The sequence below is a fragment of the Rhincodon typus genome, chromosome 38 (genome assembly GCF_021869965.1).
Source record: "Rhincodon typus isolate 14 chromosome 38, sRhiTyp1.1, whole genome shotgun sequence".
Taxonomy (NCBI): Eukaryota; Metazoa; Chordata; class Chondrichthyes; order Orectolobiformes; family Rhincodontidae; genus Rhincodon; species Rhincodon typus.
In genome coordinates, this window is record NC_063369.1 from 20,330,567 (window position 1) to 20,350,462 (window position 19,896).

The 19,896-nt window shown below is 42.4% G+C and overlaps 1 protein-coding gene across 1 annotated transcript in view; it reads left to right on the plus strand.

The window, feature by feature from the left end:
- Nucleotides 1-19,896, plus strand: part of map2k7 (mitogen-activated protein kinase kinase 7) — a 113,300-nt gene that overhangs the window by 46,525 nt on the left and 46,879 nt on the right. Inside the window, exons 5-6 of the mRNA XM_048617853.1 lie at nucleotides 4,621-4,734; nucleotides 7,255-7,374. Coding sequence (XP_048473810.1) covers nucleotides 4,621-4,734; nucleotides 7,255-7,374 — 234 coding nt within the window. The remainder of the gene's footprint in view (nucleotides 1-4,620; nucleotides 4,735-7,254; nucleotides 7,375-19,896) is intronic.

The window sequence follows — 19,896 nt, forward strand, 5'->3', positions numbered from 1 at the left end:
GAATTTCTGTAGTGCATCTTGTAGATGGGACATACTACTGCTTCTGAGTATTGTGGTGGAAGGAGTGAATGTTTGTGGATGTGGTGCCAAGCCCATTGAGAATCTTAAATGTTTTAATAAGGTCTCCTCTCATTCTTCTAAACTCTATGTATGTGTCCAGCATACTCAACCTCTTCTTAATGGAAAATCCCTCCATTTTCAGGATCTTGTCTCGTCTACCTCCAATGTCAGTATATATTTTCTTAGGCAAAGGGATCAAAACTGTTCACATATTCCAGTTTTGGTCTGACCAGTGCCTTATTTAGTTTTAGCAAGACCTCCCTGCTTTCCACTACTAAGAGTGGCTCAGCAGCAGCACCGCTGATTGAGTTGGACATGTCCAAAAAGACATTGCTACTAGACTGGGCTTGCAGCAGGTGGTGAGGGAGCCAACAAAAGGGCAAGACATACTTGACCTTATCCTCACCAATCTGCTTGCCTCCGATGCATCTGCCCATGACAACATTGGTAAAAGTAACCATTGCACAGTACTTGTGGAGACAGAAGTCCTACTTTCACATTGAGAATGCTATCCATTGTGTCGTGTGGCACTATCACTGTACTAAATGGGACTGGCTTCAAACATGTCTGGCAACTCAAGTCTGAGCATCCATGAGGCACTCTGTAGACTATCAACAGCAGCAGAACTGCACCCGAACGCAATCTGTAACCTCATGCCTGGCATATTACCATTCAACTATTACCATCAAACCAGGGAATCAACCCTGGTTCAATAGAAAGTGCAGTACCATGCCTACCTAAAAATGAGGTGTCAACCTGGTGAAGCTACCTAACAGGACCACTTGTGCATCAAACAGCATAAGCAACAAGTGACAGACAGCGCTAAGCCCACAACGAACAGATCAGATCCAGGCTCTGCAGACCTGCTGGATCCAGTCGTGAATGATGGTGGACAATTAAACAAGGCACTGGCGGAGAACGCTCCACAAATATCCCTCTCCGCAATGATGGAAGAACCCAGGACCCAGGAAGCTAGTGCAGAAGCATTCGCAGAAATCTTCAGCCAGTCATCCTGGGTAGATGATCCATCTCTGCCTCCTGCAGTGGTCCCCAGCATCACAAATGCCAGTCTTCAACCAATTTCATTCACTCCACATGATAAAAAGCAATGGTTGGAGGCACTAGATACTGTAGGAAAGGCTATGGGCCCCAACTGAATTCTGGCAATTTACTGAAAACTTGTGGTCCAACATTGTTGCTCCCCTAGCCGAGCTGTCCCAGTATGGCGATAACACTGGAATTTACCCAACAAACTGGGAAATGGCCCAGGTATGTCCTGTACACAAAGAGCAGGACAGATTCTATGATTCTAACAAATCCAACCCGCCTATTTAGCACCCCATCAGCCTAATCTCAATCATCAGTAAAGTAATGGAAGTTGTCATCAGCAGTGCAATCACTGACACCCAGTTTGGGTTCTGCTAAGGCAACTCAGCTCCTGACCTTGTCATACCCTTGGTTCAAACATGTACAGAAGAGGTCAATTCTAGGGGTGAGGTGAAATGAGAGTGACAGCCCTTGGCATCCAAGCAACATTTGACCAAGTGTGGTATCAAGAAGCATTATCAATGGGAATCAGTTCAAGCTCATTAATTGAAGTCATACCTGACCGATAGGAAGATGGTTGTGGATGTTGGAAGTCAGTCATCTCAGCTGCAGGACACGTCTGGAGAGGTTCCTGTGGATGGTATCCTAGGCCCAACCATCGTCAGCTGTTTCAAAAACAGAAATTGCTGGAAAAGTTCTGGTAGCAGGGCTCTCAGAAAGCGTCACTCAACCCAAAACGTTAACTCCTGATTTCTTCCCACAGATGCTGCCAGACTTGCTGAGCTTTTCCAGCAATTTCTGTTTTTGAATCTCATATACAGCAGCTATAGTTCTTTCGGTTTATATCTTCAGCTGCTTCATCAATGACCTGCGCTCCTGGAATGGAGGATTTGAGATATAAAAATAGGCTGGGACTTTTTTCATTGGAGTCTAGGAAGTTAAGGGTGACCTTTATAAAGGTTTACAAAATCATGAGGGGCATAGATAAGGTGAATAGCAAAGGTCTTTTGCCGAGGAGAGGGAGTTCAAAACTAGGGGGCATATTTTTAAGGTGAGAGGAGAAAGTTGAGAAAGGATATGAGCGGCAACTTTTTTACACAGAAGATGGTTTGTGTATGGAATGAACTGCCAGAGGAAGTGGTGGATGCAGGTACAATTACAACATTTAAAAGATATTTGGATAAATACATGAATAGGAAAGGTTTGGAGGGCTATGGGCCAAACGCAGGCAAGTGGGACTAGTTTAGTTTGGGAACAGGTTCGGCATGGATGAGTTGGACAGAAGGATTTGATACTGTGCTGTATGACTCTGTAAGGTCAGAAGTGGAGATGTTTGCCGATGTTCATCACTATTTGCAATTCTTCAGACACTGAAGCAGTCCATGTTAAAATGCAGCAAAACCTGGCTGACAGTGGTTAGCCTAAGACACTGCACTGCGGTGATGTCCTATAGACAAAGTGACTAACACACAACCACAACCTTCCCTTGTACTACCAAACACAGGAGAGTCGCCACCACCAACTCCTCCCTGCCATGCACGAAGATGTTCTGTCCCCTTGTTCAATGTGGGAGCACTATTTCCTCAGGAAAAGGAGAGGCGGTATAAGGTAATTTCTTGTTCATGTTTGATTTGATGCCAGAGTCAAAATTGAGGGGTCACAGGACAACTCCCTCCCGACAGTATATTATCCCTCTATCTCTGCTGGCTCTGTCTTGTCAGTGGGACCAGACCTACATGGAATGGTGATGGTGATGGTCTTGTCTGTGACACTGTGTATAAGGTATGATTCCATGAGTGTGACTAATTCAGGCTGCTGTTTGAAAGTCTGTGAGACAGCTCTTCCAGTTTTGGAACTAACACCAAAGTGTTGGTAAGGAGGGATTTGCAGGGTCAATGGGGCTTAGTTTGCAGTTGTCATTTCTGGTGCCTAGGTCAATGCCCAGGTGGTTTGTCAGATTTTATTTTTTTTGAGACTTTTTGATAGTTGATACGACTGAATGGCTTACTCAGCCATATTAAGAGGACAGTCAGCTACATTGGTGAAGGGGTGATGGAGGCAGGTGGACTCACAACATTTAAGAAGCATCTGGATGAGTACTTAAAATGCTGGGGCATAGTCAGCTATGTCCAATTACAAGTAAATGGGATTAGTATAGGTTGATATTTGTTGATTGGCATAGACATGGTGGGCTGAAGAGCCTGTTTCTATGCTGTATGACCCAATGACTGGTGTGTGTGTGGTGCCATGCATAGGCCAGACCAGGTAAGGTCAACCGTTTTCCTTGCCTGAAGAACCAGTTTTTATGACAGGTGACACAGTGGTTAGCGCTACTGGCTCACAGTGCCAGGGACCCCAGGTTTGATTCTAGCCCTGGATGACTGTCTGTGTGGTGTTTGCATGTTCTCCCCATGTCTGCGTGGGTTTCTGCCTGGTTTCCTCCCACAGTCCAAAGATGTACAGATTAGGTGAATTAACTATGCCATATTGTCCCATAGTGTCCAGGGATGTGCAGACTAGGTGGATTAACCATGGTAAATGTGGAGTTACGGGGTTAGGGTGGCTGGTGGGTAGGTCTGGGTGGGATGGTCTTTGGAGGGTCTGTGCAGACTTGTGGGCCAAATGGCCGCTTTCCGCACTGTAGGGATTCTGTGATACTATGACAGTGGTTTCACAGTCATCATCAGACTTATAATTACAGACACCATCTATCATTATGGAATTTGAGCCCAGGTTCCCAGAACATTGCCTGAGTCACTGGATTGCCAGTCCAGCAGCAATACCGCTATGCCATTGCTTCCCCATCGCAGGGCACCAGTGCTGGAATCATGCTGAGATTGGCGTTCAGTGCATCAGGTACCAATGCTAGATTTGGCACTGGGAATGGAGGCTGTGTATCAGTGCTAGGATTGTCACCTGTAGAGTCACCTGGAAAGCTGAGTAGTACCTGTGCTAGGATTGGCACTGGGAGAACTAGGTATTTGCACTGGGAATGCCAGGATTGGCACCTGGAGATCTGAGTACTAGTCTGGGATTAGCACTGGGTGAATTAGGTACCAGTTCTTAGATTGGCAAGCAACTCGCTCATTGCCAGTGTTGGGATTGGCACTGGGAGTACTGGGATTTGCACTGGCAGAACTGTGTACCAGTGCTGGGATTGGTACTGGAAGGGCTGGGGGACCAGTCACCAGGAGTGTGCTGACTATCACTACCAGAAATGGGCTCAGTTCCAGTGTTGGAATCAACTCTGCATGTGTTCCGTGCCAGTGCAGGAGGGTGAAAATGGAAAGCTTTAATTTCACATTACAAATATCCAGTTATTATTCGATAGATATATTTGTATTCTGGTAAATGAGTGAGCTTTCCTTGTAACTCCACACTGTCAATTTGTACACTTTAAATTGTATTGAGCAGTGTAATGTCATGTGATTTCTAATACAGTGATGGAGTGTTGTGGTTTGGATTACAGCAATCATTGCATGGTCACTTATTTGCTTTGTGTCTTTGCGCCAGAGATATCAAGCTGAAATCAGTGACCTGGAAAACTTGGGCGAGATTGGCAGTGGCACATGTGGGCAGGTCTGGAAAATGAGGTTCAAGAAATCAGGACACATAATTGCTGTGAAGGTAAGTAAGGCTCAGCCAAACAGATTAAATGTTGGTCTCTGTTTAGTTTGGACAGATTATTGCTGGGATTGAAGAAAACATTTTTGCATGATTTTTTCAAAAGAATGTCAGCATTTTCAAACAGAGATTGGTGCCGTAACAACGCTTATCATTTATTGATGGCCATGTGAGAATGTTGTCTTGTATCTCTTGAAAATCATGGAGTACTCTTTTGAACCTATTTGGGGCTGCATTGTACTCTATCGAAATTACTGGTAAATACCAATGTCTCATGAGGCACAATTTGAAAGGATGGATTACAAGATTCACAAAACCTGAAAAGATTGTTGGCTTAAGTGTGCCTGAACTCATTGCTTCTTGTTATGATATCAAAAAATGGCAAAACTAGAGAAAAAGGACATTCAGTCTATTGTCCTCCTGCTGCCTGTTTGGTAGACCTATTCAGTTAATACCAAGCCCCTGCACTTTCATAGGTCCTGGAAATGTTTCAATTGTTTATTCAGTTTTTTTTCAGTGTTCCTGCTGAATCTGCTTGTCTCCACCTTTTAGACAGTCTGCTGCAAATCATCACACCTCACTGCCTAAAAATAAGTAAATTTGCCATAGTTCCAGAGGATCAAAGGGCTGCTGCCTTGTTAGAGAGATATGACTGGTGGTGAGTTTAACCTGAGGGTCACCATGCCTCAGGCAAGAGACAAGGCTGAGATGATGGGACCTTCGTGGTAACCTCAGCCACAGTGAGAATTGAGTCCATGCTGTTCGTGTTGCTCTGTATCGCAAGACCAGCTGTTCAACTGAGCTCACTGACCACCAATAATAACACACGTATTCATATGTTTGTATTCCAAGCAGGAGTAGCTTGCCTGGCCCCTCAAGCGTGCTGCATCATTAAATAAGATCATGGATGACCTGCATTCAAATCTGCCAATCTCAATTCCCGCCAACACCTGATAACCTTTCACCACCACCCCCTCCATGCTTAACAAGAATCTGCCTAGCTTGCCTTAAAAATATTCAAAATGTTCTGTTCCACTGGCTAGGGCAGCATTTATTGCCCCATCCCTAATTTCCCTGGAACTAAGTGGCTTGCTCACCCAACTCAGTGGGCAGGTAAGAATCAGGAACAAAAACATAAGTTGCTGGAAAAGGTCAGTAGGTCTGACAGCATCTGTGAAGGAAAAATCAAGAGTTAACATATTTTGGGTCTGGTGACCCTTCCTCAGAACTAAGGACATTCAATCATGGCTGATAGTTTCTCAACCCCATTCTCCCGCTTTCTCCTCATAACCCTTGAACCCTTTGACAATTAAGAACCTATCTATCTCCGCCTTAAATATACTCAATGACCTGGCCTCCACAGCCTTCTGTGGCAGTGAATTCCATAGATTCACCACTGTCTGGCTGAAGAAGTTTCTCCTTATCTCTGTTCTAAAAGGTCTTCCCTTTACTCTAAGGCTGTGCCCTCGGGTCCTAGTCTCTCCAACCAATGGAAACATCTTCCCAACATCCACTCTGTCCAGACCATTCAGTATTCTGTAAGTTTCAATTGTATTCCCCTCATCCTTCAAAACTCCATCGAGGACAGACCCAGAGTCCTCAAACATTCCTCATATGTTAAGCTTTTCATTCCTAGGATCATTCTTGTAATCCTCCCCTGAGCCCGCTCCAGGGCCAATACATCTTTACTGAGATATGAGGCCCAAAACTGCACCCAATACTCCAACTGTGGCCTGACCAGAGCCTTATGGAGCCTCAAAAGTACCTCCCTGCTTTTATATTCAAGTCCTCCCAAAATAAATGCAAAAGTTGCATTTGCCTTCCTAATTACTGACTCAACCTGCAAGTTTACCTTGAGAGAATCCTGGACGAGAACTCCCAAGTCTCTTTGCACTTCAGACTTCTGAATTTTCTCCCCATTTAGAAAATAGTCCATGCTTTTATTCTTCTTACCAAATCTAATTTCATAATTTTTCATGGATACAGTAGATAGGGAGAAGCTATTCCTGCTTGAAAAGTAAAGGACAAGTGGACATATGTTTAAAGTGATGTACAAGTGAAGTAAGGGTGATATAAGGAAAAACGTTTTCACATGGCAATTAGTTAAGGTCTGGAATGCACTGCCTAGAAACGTAGAGGCAAGTTCAATTGAGGCATTCAAGAGAATATTGGATAATTATTTGGATAAAAACAGTGTGTAGGGATATGGGGAAAAGGCAGACGTAGTCGAGCCGGTGCAGGTGCGATGGGCTGAATGGCTTCCTTCTGCACTGTAACAATTCTGTGATTGGGATTTGAACCCATATCTCTAGAATATTAGAACCTGGTGTTGTGGATTACTTGTCCAGTGATTACCACTACACCACTGCTTCCCATTGTGTGACGCAGTGTTAATTCTGCATTGTGCTGGAGGCGTACTTGATGTTCTTCCATTTTGTTCTGGTGGTTCTGAATGAGTTTGATGCAGAGTAGGAAGATAAAAAGCACATGTTCTTGATATTTGATGTTTTGTTTTATTTATAGCAAATGCGTCGCTCAGGTAATAAGGAAGAAAACAAACGGATCCTCATGGACTTGGATGTGGTGCTGAAAAGTCATGACTGCCCTTACATTGTGCAGTGTTACGGGACCTTCATTACCAATGTAAGCACACTCTCAGCTTGCCTTTCTCTTTAGAGCACAATTCCCAGCAGTACGGCCAGAAAAGGGCAGTACATGTCAGCTGACAATTTTAAATCTCTCACAGAAACTTTCTTCATCTTGGTTTTACTTACCAGAAGAAGTTGAGAAGCTTCAGCCCTTCTGTTGATAGGGAGTTTAGAGAGTGTGGCTTGTCTAAGGACACCATCTCTCATGTACTGGAACTCAATTTTAGAGGCCTAGGAATTAGTTACCTTACACCCTCCATGCTGGTATAGTACAACAGACCATAGCATGCCAACAGCAGCATGAAAAGCTTTTAATATCATCAGCGGATCAGGCATATTGGAATCTAATCTGCACCATCAGCCAGCAAATTTTGATCATAGAAAGTTTGATTTATTTAGAATGTGCCATGTAAACATCATCTGTCACATTGTGACCATTTTAGTGTGAAACACTGCAAACAAGCACAAGATGATCAACATTCATGTTTTATCCCTGTGTACTATGGTAGGTCTAGGGAGACCACATGCTGAGCATTTGTGAGAAAACCTTTGAGAAATTTGTCCTGAAGGTGCTGTCATGTTGCTGCGCTGTGGACTCCACTATTTGAAATTGCAATCATGAAAATATAAATTAGGAACAGAATTAGGTCACCTGACCCTTCAAGTACGTTTTGCCATTCGAAAATCATGGATGATTCCATTTGTGTTCTGAATTCTACATTCTCATCTCTGCCTAATTTTTGTTTTGGTTCCTTTGCCTCCCAAGAATCTCTCTACTTTTGCCTTAAAAATGTTCGTGATCCCACCTACATCGCCTTCTGAGTCAGACAGTTTCAAAGATACACAAACCCCAGAGCAAAAATTCAACATTATCTCTATCATGAAAGGGTGATCTGTAATTTTAAAGATGTGTTCCCTGGTCTGGAATCATTGTCCAGAATAAAAGTATGAATAAAAGTCATTTCCATGCCTACCTTGCCAAGACCATTCAGGATTTGATAAACTTCAATTAGATTACCTCTTCTTCTTCTGAACTCCAAAGAGAACAAGCCCAGTCTGCCTCATCTTTCCTCAATAAGACAGCTCACTCATTCCAGATATCAATCTCCTCTGAACCTATCTCCAATGCATTTACATCCTTCTTTAAATAAGCAGATCAAAATTGCACTTAGTATTCAAGATGTGGTCTCACAAATGCCCTGTATAATTGAATTTCTCTCGTAAAGAGGATAACATTCCTTCTTAAGCCTTCTTAAATTTTTCTACTTAGATATGCTTCCAAGTTGGAGAATGCAGAATTGTAGTATTGTAGCATGGAAGGAGGCCTTTTTGTTTATTCAGAGATAGTAGGAACTGCCGATGCTGGAGAATCTGATATAACAAGGTATAGAGCTGGATGAACATAGGCCAAGCAGCATCAGAGGAGCAGGAAAGCTGACGTTTCAGGTCTAGACCCTTCTTCAGAAATTGTGGGGGGAAGGGGATTCTGAAATAAATAGGGAGAGAGGGGGAGGCGGATAGAAGATGGATAAAGGAGAAGATAGGTGGAGAAGAGACAGACAGGTCAAAGAGGCGGGCTTGGAGCCAGTAAAGGTGAGTGTAGGTGGGGAGTTAGGGAGGAGATAGGTCAGTCCAGGGAGGACGGACAGGTCAAGGAGGCGGAATGAGGCTGGTAGGTAGGAGTTGGGGGTGGGACTTGAGGTGGGAGGAGTGGATAGGTGGGAGGAAGGACAGGTTAGGGAGGCAGGGACAAGCTGGGCTGGTTTTGGGATGAGGTCGGGGGAGGGAGATTTTGAAGCTTTTTTTATTCATTCATTTTGGTCCAAATTCTTATGCTGCCTGTGCTCTTTACCTAGGTGTTTCCACTTCAAGTGTTTATCCAATTTCTGTTTTGGACGTTTCATTTGAATCTTCCACCAGCCTTTCAGCCGGCGCAGTCCAATTTAGTAACTGAGTAAAAGTATCTTATCATCGTAGCTCTGGTTCTTTTGCTGTTCACCTTCTGCCGGTGGAAACTGTTTCTCATTACTTCCTGCACCTAAAATCCTCATGGTTTGTACACCTTTATTGTCACCCTCTAACCTTCCTTACAATAAAGAGAACAGCCCAGCTGTTCTAGTCTGTTCATATTAGTGGAATCCCAGATCTCTGGGATCATTCCAGTAAACCTCCTTGGCGCTATCTCCAGGGTCTTGACTTTGATTCTATACTGTGGGGCCCAGAACTAGACACAATACTTCATCTGGGGCCCAACTAGTGATTTGTAAAGATTTAACGCAACTTGTTTATTATTGTCATGTACCTTTCTGTTTCTCAAGCCAGATATGCACAAGCATTTTAACAGCTTTCTCCATTTAGCCTTCCACTTACAAAGATTTATGTTGTATGACTCTCTGTTCCTGAACCTCCTTTTAACACTATTCTGTTTAATCTTTATTATTCCTCCTCTTACTACCAACAGGCATCACGGAGCTGCATTAACTTTGGTCTATCACATGTCTGTTTCCATCTCAATTGCAATTGTCTACTGCCATCAAGCTAAACCCAATCCCTCATGCAAAAACAAGCACGTGACACATTTCTCTGCTCCATGATAGACAACCACATATTTCTCAGAGTTAGAGCCTCCGGTCTGCCCATCCTTTCACACAAGAGAAAAGAAGTGGTGTCTGATATGCTAAGAGAGACAATATAAATGGAAATAGGGAGGCATTTAATGTGCCAGGCCCGCACACAAAGAAGGAAGGACATTGAATGGACAATTTTTTATTCATTCAAGGGAGGTGGGCATCTCTGACTGGCCAGCATTTATTTCCTATCCCTAGTTACCCTTGAGAAAGTGATGGTGAAATACCATCTTGAACCACTGCAGTCCACATGCTGTAGGTGGACTCACATTGCCCTTAGGGCAGGATTTTGGCCCAGTGATAGTGAAGGAAGGACGATATATTTCCAAGTGAGGAAGGTGAGTGGCTTGGAGGGTTCATTTCCAGCTATAGACAAATGCAAATGACAGACACCATTCCAAGAAAGAGGAGAACTCAGAGTGAGGCAGAGATTTTGACAGTGGAAATATGCAGATATATAGGTTTAATTATAATTACTCAGTAATTCCATATAGTTATATAAACTACAGTATAGAATTACACCATTAACCCGACTTGTCCATGCATATGGTTATACTCTGCAAATGTTTCATCTACCCCTCTTTCTACTTCTCTACCAGTAATGGCTCTGTTGGTAACACTAATCTGTACCTTTAGAAGGCTGTGGCTGCAAACTTCACTGCAGGACTTGAACACTGACGTTCCAGTGCATTACTGAGCAGTGCTGCGCCATTGGAGGTCCACAGATAATAGATGAGGTATTAAACTGATACCCTTTCTGACCCGTGAAGTGGATGTGAAAGATCCCTTAACACTATTTTCAAAGAAGACTGGCCCCTGCTGTTCTCGCCAATATTTATCCCTCAATCGACACAACAAAGAAAAATGTTACTGCGGATGCTGGAGATTCAAAATAAAAATAGAAAGAGCTGGAGAAGACTGCAGGACGGCATGGCTGGAGAAGCACTAAACATAGCTGGAAATGAAGCTGCAAGAACTGCAGATGCTATAAATCAGAAACAAAAACAGAAATTGCTGGAAAAGTTCAGCATTGTCTGGTAGCAACTGTGGAGAGAAACCAGAGTTAACGTTTTGGGTCGAGTGATCCTTCGTCGGAACTCAGACCTGCCAGACCTACTGAGTTTTTCAAGCAATTCCTGTTTTTGATAGCAAGAAATGAGTTGCCAACCAGATGGTTCGCCAAAACAGGACAATTGTGTGCCAAACAGCAAAAACAGCTAGTGATAGAGCTAAGCGATCCCAGAACTAACAGATTAGATCTAAGTTCTGCAGTCCTGCAACCTCCAGTTGTGAATGGTGGTGGACAATCAAACAATCCTCTGGAGGAGGAAGCTCCACAATTACCTCCATCCTCAATGATTGGAAAGGGCAGCATGTCAGTGCAAAAGATGAAGCTGAAGCATTTGCAACAGTCTTCAGCCAGAAGTGCAGAGGGATAATGTATCTCTGCCTTCTCCAGTAATCCCCAGCAAAACAGTTGCCAGTGTTGAACCAAGTTGGTTCATTCCACATGACATCAAGAAACATTTGGAAGCACTGGATACTGCAAAGGCTATGGACCCTGTTAACGTTCTGGTAATAGTACTGAAGACTTGTGCTCCAGAACTTGCTACCCTAGCCTAGCTGTTCCAGAATGGCTACAACACTGGCATTTACCCGCCAATGTGGAAAATTGCTCAGGTACGTCCTGTACACAAAAGGCAGGACAAATCCAACCCGGCCAGTTACCGCCCCATCAGCCTACTTCCGATCATCAGTAAAATAATGGAAGGTGCCATCAACAGTGCTATCAAGCAGCAGCTGCTTAACAATAACCTGCTCAGTGACGCCCAGTTTGGGTTCTGCTGGGTCACTCACCACCTGATCTCGTTATAGCCTTGATTCAAAACTCAGCAAAAGAACTGAATTCCAGAGGGAAGGTGAGAAGACGGCCCTTGACATCAAGGCCACATTTGACTGAGTGTGATATCAAGGAGCCATAGCAAAACTGGAATCACTCGGTATCGGGGGGCAAACTCTTTGCTGGATGGAGTCATACTTGGTACGTAGGAAGACGGTTGTGGTTGTTTGAGGTCAGTTATCTCAGCTCTAGAGCATCTCTGCAGGAGTTTGTCAGGATGGTGTCAATGAGTAAAGAATCTTCAGCTGCCTCATCAATGACCTTTCTTCCGTCATCAGCTCGGAAGTGGTGATGTTTGCCATCAATTGCACAATATTCAGCACCATTTGTGATTTCTCAGATACTGAAGCAGTCTGTGTCCAAATGCAACAAGTTCTGGACAATATCCTGGCTTGGGCTGAAAAGTGGCAAGTAACATTTGAGCCACACAAATGCCAACCAATGACCATCTCCAGTAAAAGGCAATACACCCACCTGCCCTTGGCATTCAATTACCGTCACTGAATTGCTCATTATTAACACCTTTGGGGTTACCATTAACCAGAAACTGAATTGGACTCGCCATAATACACAGCTACAAGAACAGTTCAGAAGCTCGGAATACTGCAGCGGGTACTCACTTCCTGATTTGCCAAAGCCTGTCCACCATCTACAAGGCACAAGTCAGGAGTGTGATGGAATACTCCCCACTAGCCTGGATGAGTGTAGCTGCAGCAACACTCTAGAAGCTTGACACCATCCTGGAAAACATAGCCCATTAGATTTGCATCACATTAACAAGTATTCACTCCCTCCACCATGATCTTCAGTAGCAACAGTGTGCAGCATCTACAGGGTGCACAGCAGAAATTCACCAAGGCTCATTAAACAGCACCTACCTAATCCATGACCACTTCCATCTAGAAGGACAAGGGCAACAGATACGTGGGAACACCACAACCTGCACGTACCCCTCCAAGCCACTGACTACCCTGACTTGGAAATATATCGCCATTCCTTCATAGTCGCTAGGTGAACAACCTAGAATTCCTTCCCTAAGGGCATGCGGGTCTACGTGGACTGCAACGGCTCAAGGAGTCAATTCACCATCACCTTCTCAAGGCAAACTCCTGGACTGACCTAACCCTAACCCTAACTCCCCACATACACTCAACTTTACTGGCTCCATCCCCACATCTTTGACCCGTCTTCCTCCTCTCCACCTATCTGCTCCTTTATCCATCTTCCATCCGCCTCCCCCTCTCTCTGTATTTATTTCAGAAGCCCCTTCCCCTCCCCCATTTCTGAAGAAAGGTCCAGACCCTAACCGTCAGCTTTCCTGCTCCTCTGATGCTGCTTGGCCTGCTGTGCTCATCCAGCTCTACACCTTGTTATCTTAGGCAATAAATGTTGGCCAGTGATGCCCACATCCCAGAAGTGAACAAAAAAAAAACAAACTCAGCAAGTCTGGCAGCACTTGGGGAGAAACAGAGTCAACATTTTGAGTCCAATATGACTTCTTTTTTGCAACTAATAGAAAAGCAGAGACAATACAGGCTCAGTGGTACAACTTAGAGGGGAGTACAGGAGCAAAGGGACCTCAAGATGCATAATTCTCTGAATGTGGCCAGGCAAGTTGAAACAGTTGTTAAGAAGCCTTATAGGATCCTTGGGTTTGTAAATAGAGGCATAGAGTATAAAAGCAAGGAAGCGATGCTAATCCTCTACAACTCATTGGTCAGACCGCATTGTATTCAGTTCTGGACACCTTATTAAGGAAGAATATTAAAGCCCTGGGGGGAGTTCAAAGGAGATTTATTTGAATGGTACAAGGAATGAGGAAAGATTAGAGAAATTGGGCTTATTCTCCTTGGACCAGGGAAAATCAAAGGGTGACCTTATTGAAGTGTACAAAATTATGAACAATTTAGACAGGGTAACAACAGCGATAGCTCGGAGCGAAATTAATTCTTAGGATTTGGAAAGCACTGCCTAGGAGAGTGGTGGAGGCAGATTCCATAGGAGGGTTATAAAGAGAGCTGAGACATATTTGAAAATGATAAATTTAGAGGGCTATGGAGATAGGGCTGGAAAATGGGACCAGCTGGGTTGCTCTATCAGGAGCCAGTGCAGACATGATGGGTGGTGTGGCCTCCTTCTATACTGTAAAATTCCATTATTCTATTATCACATTGTCTCATTTCCCACATTATGACAGTGATTATGCCTGATCTGTGAGAATTGGCCACTCCCATTCAAGCTGCTTCCATTGTTCCAACTTCCTTAAAAAAAACCTAAAGCCCTCCTAAGTTGTCTACTTAGGCTATTTCCAGTAGCTAGTTTGGAAGCTCTACCTTTACAACCTCCCCCCATACAAACCCAGGACAATATACTTTTTTAAAGTGACAGCTTCGTCACACCTCCCCACCCCCCCTTAAAAAAAGACAAACAATCAAATACAAAGATGGCTTCATTCTAAAACACTTAGGCCTAGTCTATTAGTACACTTCAATACATATGCATTACATTGACTTGAAGCTTGCAAACGTTCACTACTACATTCTATTTCAATCTGTTTACTCCCGCCACCGAAAACCTGTCTTTCTTCATCAAAGTCACGAAAACGCATCGGCAATTACATTTTCTCATCCTGCCACGTGTATAATTTTCAAATTGAATGGCTACAATAATAAGCTCCATCTAAACAGTCTGGAATTTTTGTCCTTCAATTTCTCCAAAAACTTTAATGGGTTGTGCTCAGTATATATAATTGTCTCAGACACATTACTGGCACTATTATTGTTCAAATGTTGTACCACCAACATCAAGCGCAAGGTTGACCTTCTCAAGCGTGGAATATTTCTGTTAATGAGTATTCAATTTTCTGGAAAAATACCTGTAGGTCTTTCTCACTTCTCGTCATCTTCTTCTAAGAGTAGAGCACTGACACCCACATCACTTGCATTGATAGCCACCTTGAATGACTTTGTGTAATTAGGTGTGGTTAACAGTTGGGTAGTGGTTAACACAGCTTTCAGCCTGTCAAATGTCTTCTGACAGTCTGCCATATGCTGAAATTTTCTGCACTTCAATAAGTCAGTCAGTGGAGCAACCACACTGCTAAAATTCAGTACGAACGTCCAATAAAACCCACTCTATCCCAGGAATCATAGTACTGCTGTCTTTGTCGATAGTATGGGAAACTCCCCAATAACTTTTGTTTTCATATTCCGTGGGACTTTCTGTCCATGCCTGAAAACGTGGCCCAGGAATATGACTTGGGCTTTTGCGAATTCACTTTTAGCCAGGTTGATCACCAACCCTGCCTCCTGAAGTCTATCAATTGTTGCAAATGTTCTTTCCATGTGTGACTAAAATTCACCAGGTTGTTGATGAATACCACACAATCAGTTAATCCAGAAATGACATTATTAGTTAGTCTTTGAAATGTGGCTGCTGCATTTTTCATAAATGGCATGACTTCAAATTGTCACAAAAGCTGAAATTATCTTTGCTATTTCGGATAAAGGTACCTGCCAGTATCCTGAGTAAGTCTAACTTAGAAATATAAGTTGCTTGTCCCACCTTCTCACTACAGTCTTCCCAGTGTGGAATAGGATATGAATCAGACTTTGTAACTGCATTGACTTTGTGATAGTGCACATGTAATCGTTGGATACCATCTGTTTTCAGCACGATTACTATGGGTGAGCTCCAGTCACTACAACTTGCTTCGATTACGTTGTCTTTTAGCAAGTGTTCAATCTCTTTTTGAACCTGCGCCAACTTTAGAGGGTTAAGTCTATAAGGATGTTGCTTAATTGGAAGAGCATTTCCTATATCTTCATCATGTGTAATTAGATTAGTACTTCCCAGCTCATTCCCTCATGTCTTCCAATGTGATTGTCATAACTCTTTCAGGTCATTTCAGTTTTCCTCTGGAAGGTAACTTAATAATTTATCCCAATTTTTGAGAACTTCCTCATTGTCCAATTTAAGTTGAGGAATGTCCAATTCATAATTCTCTGAACTTAGTTCTTCATTCTGTGTTGTAACCAGTAACACATTTTCCTTTTGCTTTCCTTCCCTATCAAGATATCTTTTGAGCATATTCACATGACACAGTCTGAGATTTCTTTCTATCTGGTGATTTTATCAAATAATTTACCTCACTTAATCTCCTTTCCAAACCTTACTTTCAAAGGTTCAACACAGTTGAACCCGGTTCAAAAATAACACTAACACTTTATCTCCATTAGCAAAATTGCAAGTTTTTGATTTCTTGTCTGCCTCCTGTTTAATGATACACCGTGCTTTTTTTAAATGCTGTCTTGCCAACTCATCAGCTCTATTTAATCGTTCCCTAAAATTTGACACATAGTCCAAATATGTAGCCTCTGAACTCTGACTCACCAATTTATCCTTATTTAATTTGTGGTCCTCTCAGCTTCTGCCCAAAAACTAATTCAATTGGACTGAATTTGGTAAGTTCATTTGATGCATCCCTAACTGCGAAAAGTACAAACGGAATTCCTTTATCCCTATCGTCTCGATAGTCTTGATTATAAGCTGTCAACATGGTCTTTAAAGTTTGATGCCACCATTCTAACACTTCCTGGATGCTACGCCCTGGATTTGAGTTGTTTTATTCCTAAGCTAAAATTCAATACGAATGCCCAATAAAACCCATTCGATCCCAGGAATCAAAGTATTGCTCTCTTTGTCGATGGTATGGGAAACTCCCCAATAACCTTTGTTTTCATATTCTGTGGGGCCATCTGTCCATGCCTGATAGCTTCCCTGAATAATTTAGTTGTAAAATTTGACCCTTGATCTGATTGTATCCGTACCTAGTGAAACATTTGAGCATGTATCTCTTCTGCAATCCTTTTAGCTGTGATATTGCATAATGGAATAGCTTCTGGAAATCAAGAGAACACATCCATTATTGTCAATAAATACTGATTCCCACTTTTTTTTTAAGGTAGGGGTCCTACGCAATCAATTAAAACCCTTGCAAAAGGTTTCTCATGCAGGAATGGGTATTAAAGGTGCTGGTTTTATCACTGCCTGAGGTTTTCCAATTACCTGACACATTTGACATGTCTGGCAAAATTCAACTACATCCTTTTGCAGTCAAGGCCAGCAAAAAGTTTTTCTATTTTAACTTGAGTTTTCCTTACTCGTAAATAACCTCCTACTGGTAATTCATATGCTACCTGCAACACCATCTTTCTATAACCCACTGGTTATACAACTTGATGAACTTCTGCCCATTTCTCATCTGCCTGGGTATGTGATGGTTTCCATTTCCTCATCAAGAAGTCATTTTTAAGATAGTAACATTCTGGGATACACTCGGATTCTTTTGTGTATGCTTTTTGATACAGTTGCTTCAGTTTTTCATCTTTCTGTTGTAACTCTTAATTTCTTTGAACTAAAAATATCCACTTTGTCTTCCACCTGTTCTTGCTTTGTCTCAACCATTTGATCAAACATGGTCTGTGATAATTCTACTTCAACTTCCTTGTCTTTATTCTTTGATTTCTCCTCCTGCTTCAACCTGTGTCTTTGTGACTTTGTTATCATACAGTCAGGAAAAATCCCAGGATATACTTCCTGTAATACCTCAGTTGCCTGATTTTCCACTGGCTTTTCCACTACAGTAGGCAGCACTCCTACGTGTGATCCAACTATATCATTACCAAGGACAAATTGTATTCCTGGAGTCGAGAGTTCCTCCAGTACTCCTACCACTACTTCTCCACTTTTCACCGGGCACTCCAACCTCACTCTACACAATGGAGCACTTCTCCTCTCACCACGAATTCCACATTTTGCCACTTTTTCTGGTAATAGTCCTTCTGAATTACATATCTCCTCATCAGTCAACATCAAAGATTGACATTCTCCTGTATCTCTTAAAATTGTACTTTCTTTACCTGCTCCTCCTGGCATGTGCAAGTAAACCTTGCCGTCGCAAGTAAATGGTTTAAGAAGATCTGGTACTTTATTCTCAACCAACCCCTGACCAGGTTGTACATTCTGGTGCAGCTTTTTAACTTCCGCTGTGCTTTCCTTTACCACTTCAATAAAATTCACTGGCTTATCCTGTTTCCCACATCCGTCTTCCCAGTGCTTTTTCTAAACCAACAACACTGCGACTTCATGTGGCCTACTTTATTGCACTGAAAACACCTGAGCTTTTTAACTTCTCTTTCCCCTTCATGGGTTTCCTTTTTACTGTATGTAAACTGTCTTTATTACCTTCAATGAGATTTCATTTTCCCTTACCACCTGAGGATTTCTCTTTTTCCCCAATCTGTCACAGATTGAAATTGATGTCGGAAGCCAAACTTTGATTTATGAACCAACGCATAATCATCAGCCATTTCAGCTGCTAATCTTGCAGTTTTAACTCTCTGCTGTTCCACATGAGTTCTCATTACTTCAGGAAGTGAATTTTTGAGCTCCTCCAAAATAACTGTTTCTCTAAGAGTGCCAAATGTTTGATCTATTTTCAATGCCCTTATCCACCTTTCAAAATTACCTTGTTTGATCCTTTCAAACTCAATGTACGTTTGACCAGGGTCCCTCCTTAGATTCCTGAAATGTTCATATAGGCTTCTGGCGCTAGACATTTAAGATGGCTTTCTTCACCACTTCATACTCCCCAGATGCCTTCTCTGATAGTGATGCAAGTATCTTACTAGCTCTACCTATCAATTTTATTTAGATCAACAAAACCCACATGGTCACCAGCCACTTCATTTGTTTAGCCACATTCTCAAATGAAATGAAAAAGACTTCTATATCCTTCTCATCGAATTTAGTCAATGATTGGACATATTTAAACAGATCCCCATCGGGCCTATGGCTACGATGGGTTTGCTCGTCATCATTATCCTCCTCACTAAGTTTACCTTCTACTTTCATCCCCACCCTTTTAAGTCGACTTTCCTCTCTAATTGCCAACTTCTGAAATTCAAACTCTCTCTCTTTCCATTTTGTATTCCCTCTCTTTCTCTTCTGTTAGGGCCTTCTTCTCCTTTTTCTTTTTCCTCTGCTTTTAAATGTAATTCAAACTATTTCATTTCCTTTCCCATTCAAGCTGCTTCATCTGCAATTAAACTTTAGCCATTTCCAAAGATTCCAAAGGCATTTCCAGCAATTTTAAATGTTGAGTTATTACTGCAATTACTTCCCTTTTTCTCACACACAAAGGCAACCCCCACCTCCAGGTTGTCTGCCAATTCCAGCAGCTTTGCCTTGCACACTTTTTTAAAACTCCCGAAGTCACTTCTTGCACCCCCACTCTTAGTGACCGAAAGACCCATTGCTGCACAAGGCCAAGGCACTCCCTGTTTAAACCAACTGAATTCAACACCCAAAATAAAAGATACTAACACCTACCCATTCACCACTTTTGAGTCCAATAATCCTAAATCCAACAAAAACAGAAGGTGCTGGAAAAGCTCAGCAGGTCTGGCAACACCTGTGAAGAAAAAAATCAGAGTTAACATTTCGGGACTGGTGACCCTTCCTCAGAACACTGTTTCTGAGGAAGGGTCACCAGACCCAAGACATTAACTCTGAATTTTTCTTCACAGATGCTGCCAGATCTAATGACCTTTTCCAACGTCTTCTGCTTTTGTTCCTGATTTACAGCATCCGCAGTTCTTTCGGTTAATCCTAAATCCAACTTGGAAGTATAAATTTCGATCCCGACAAGAGCCCCCAGTTTGTTATGGACCAGACCAGAACCCCTCAAAATATTTTGAAAAGGTAGCCTAGACCCTAACTTTTTCTTATTTTAAAGGTAAATGTGAAGTGCATATTCCAAATGTAATGCAACTGGTCAAACTACTCCATGTTAAGCAAAACACAATTTATCTAAACACTATACTTAAAATACAAACAAATGAAAGAGGAATTTAGTATAATTTAACTATTGGAAAACTTAACTGAATAATAGATAAGTACCCATAACCAATTAACTGTTCCAATATCG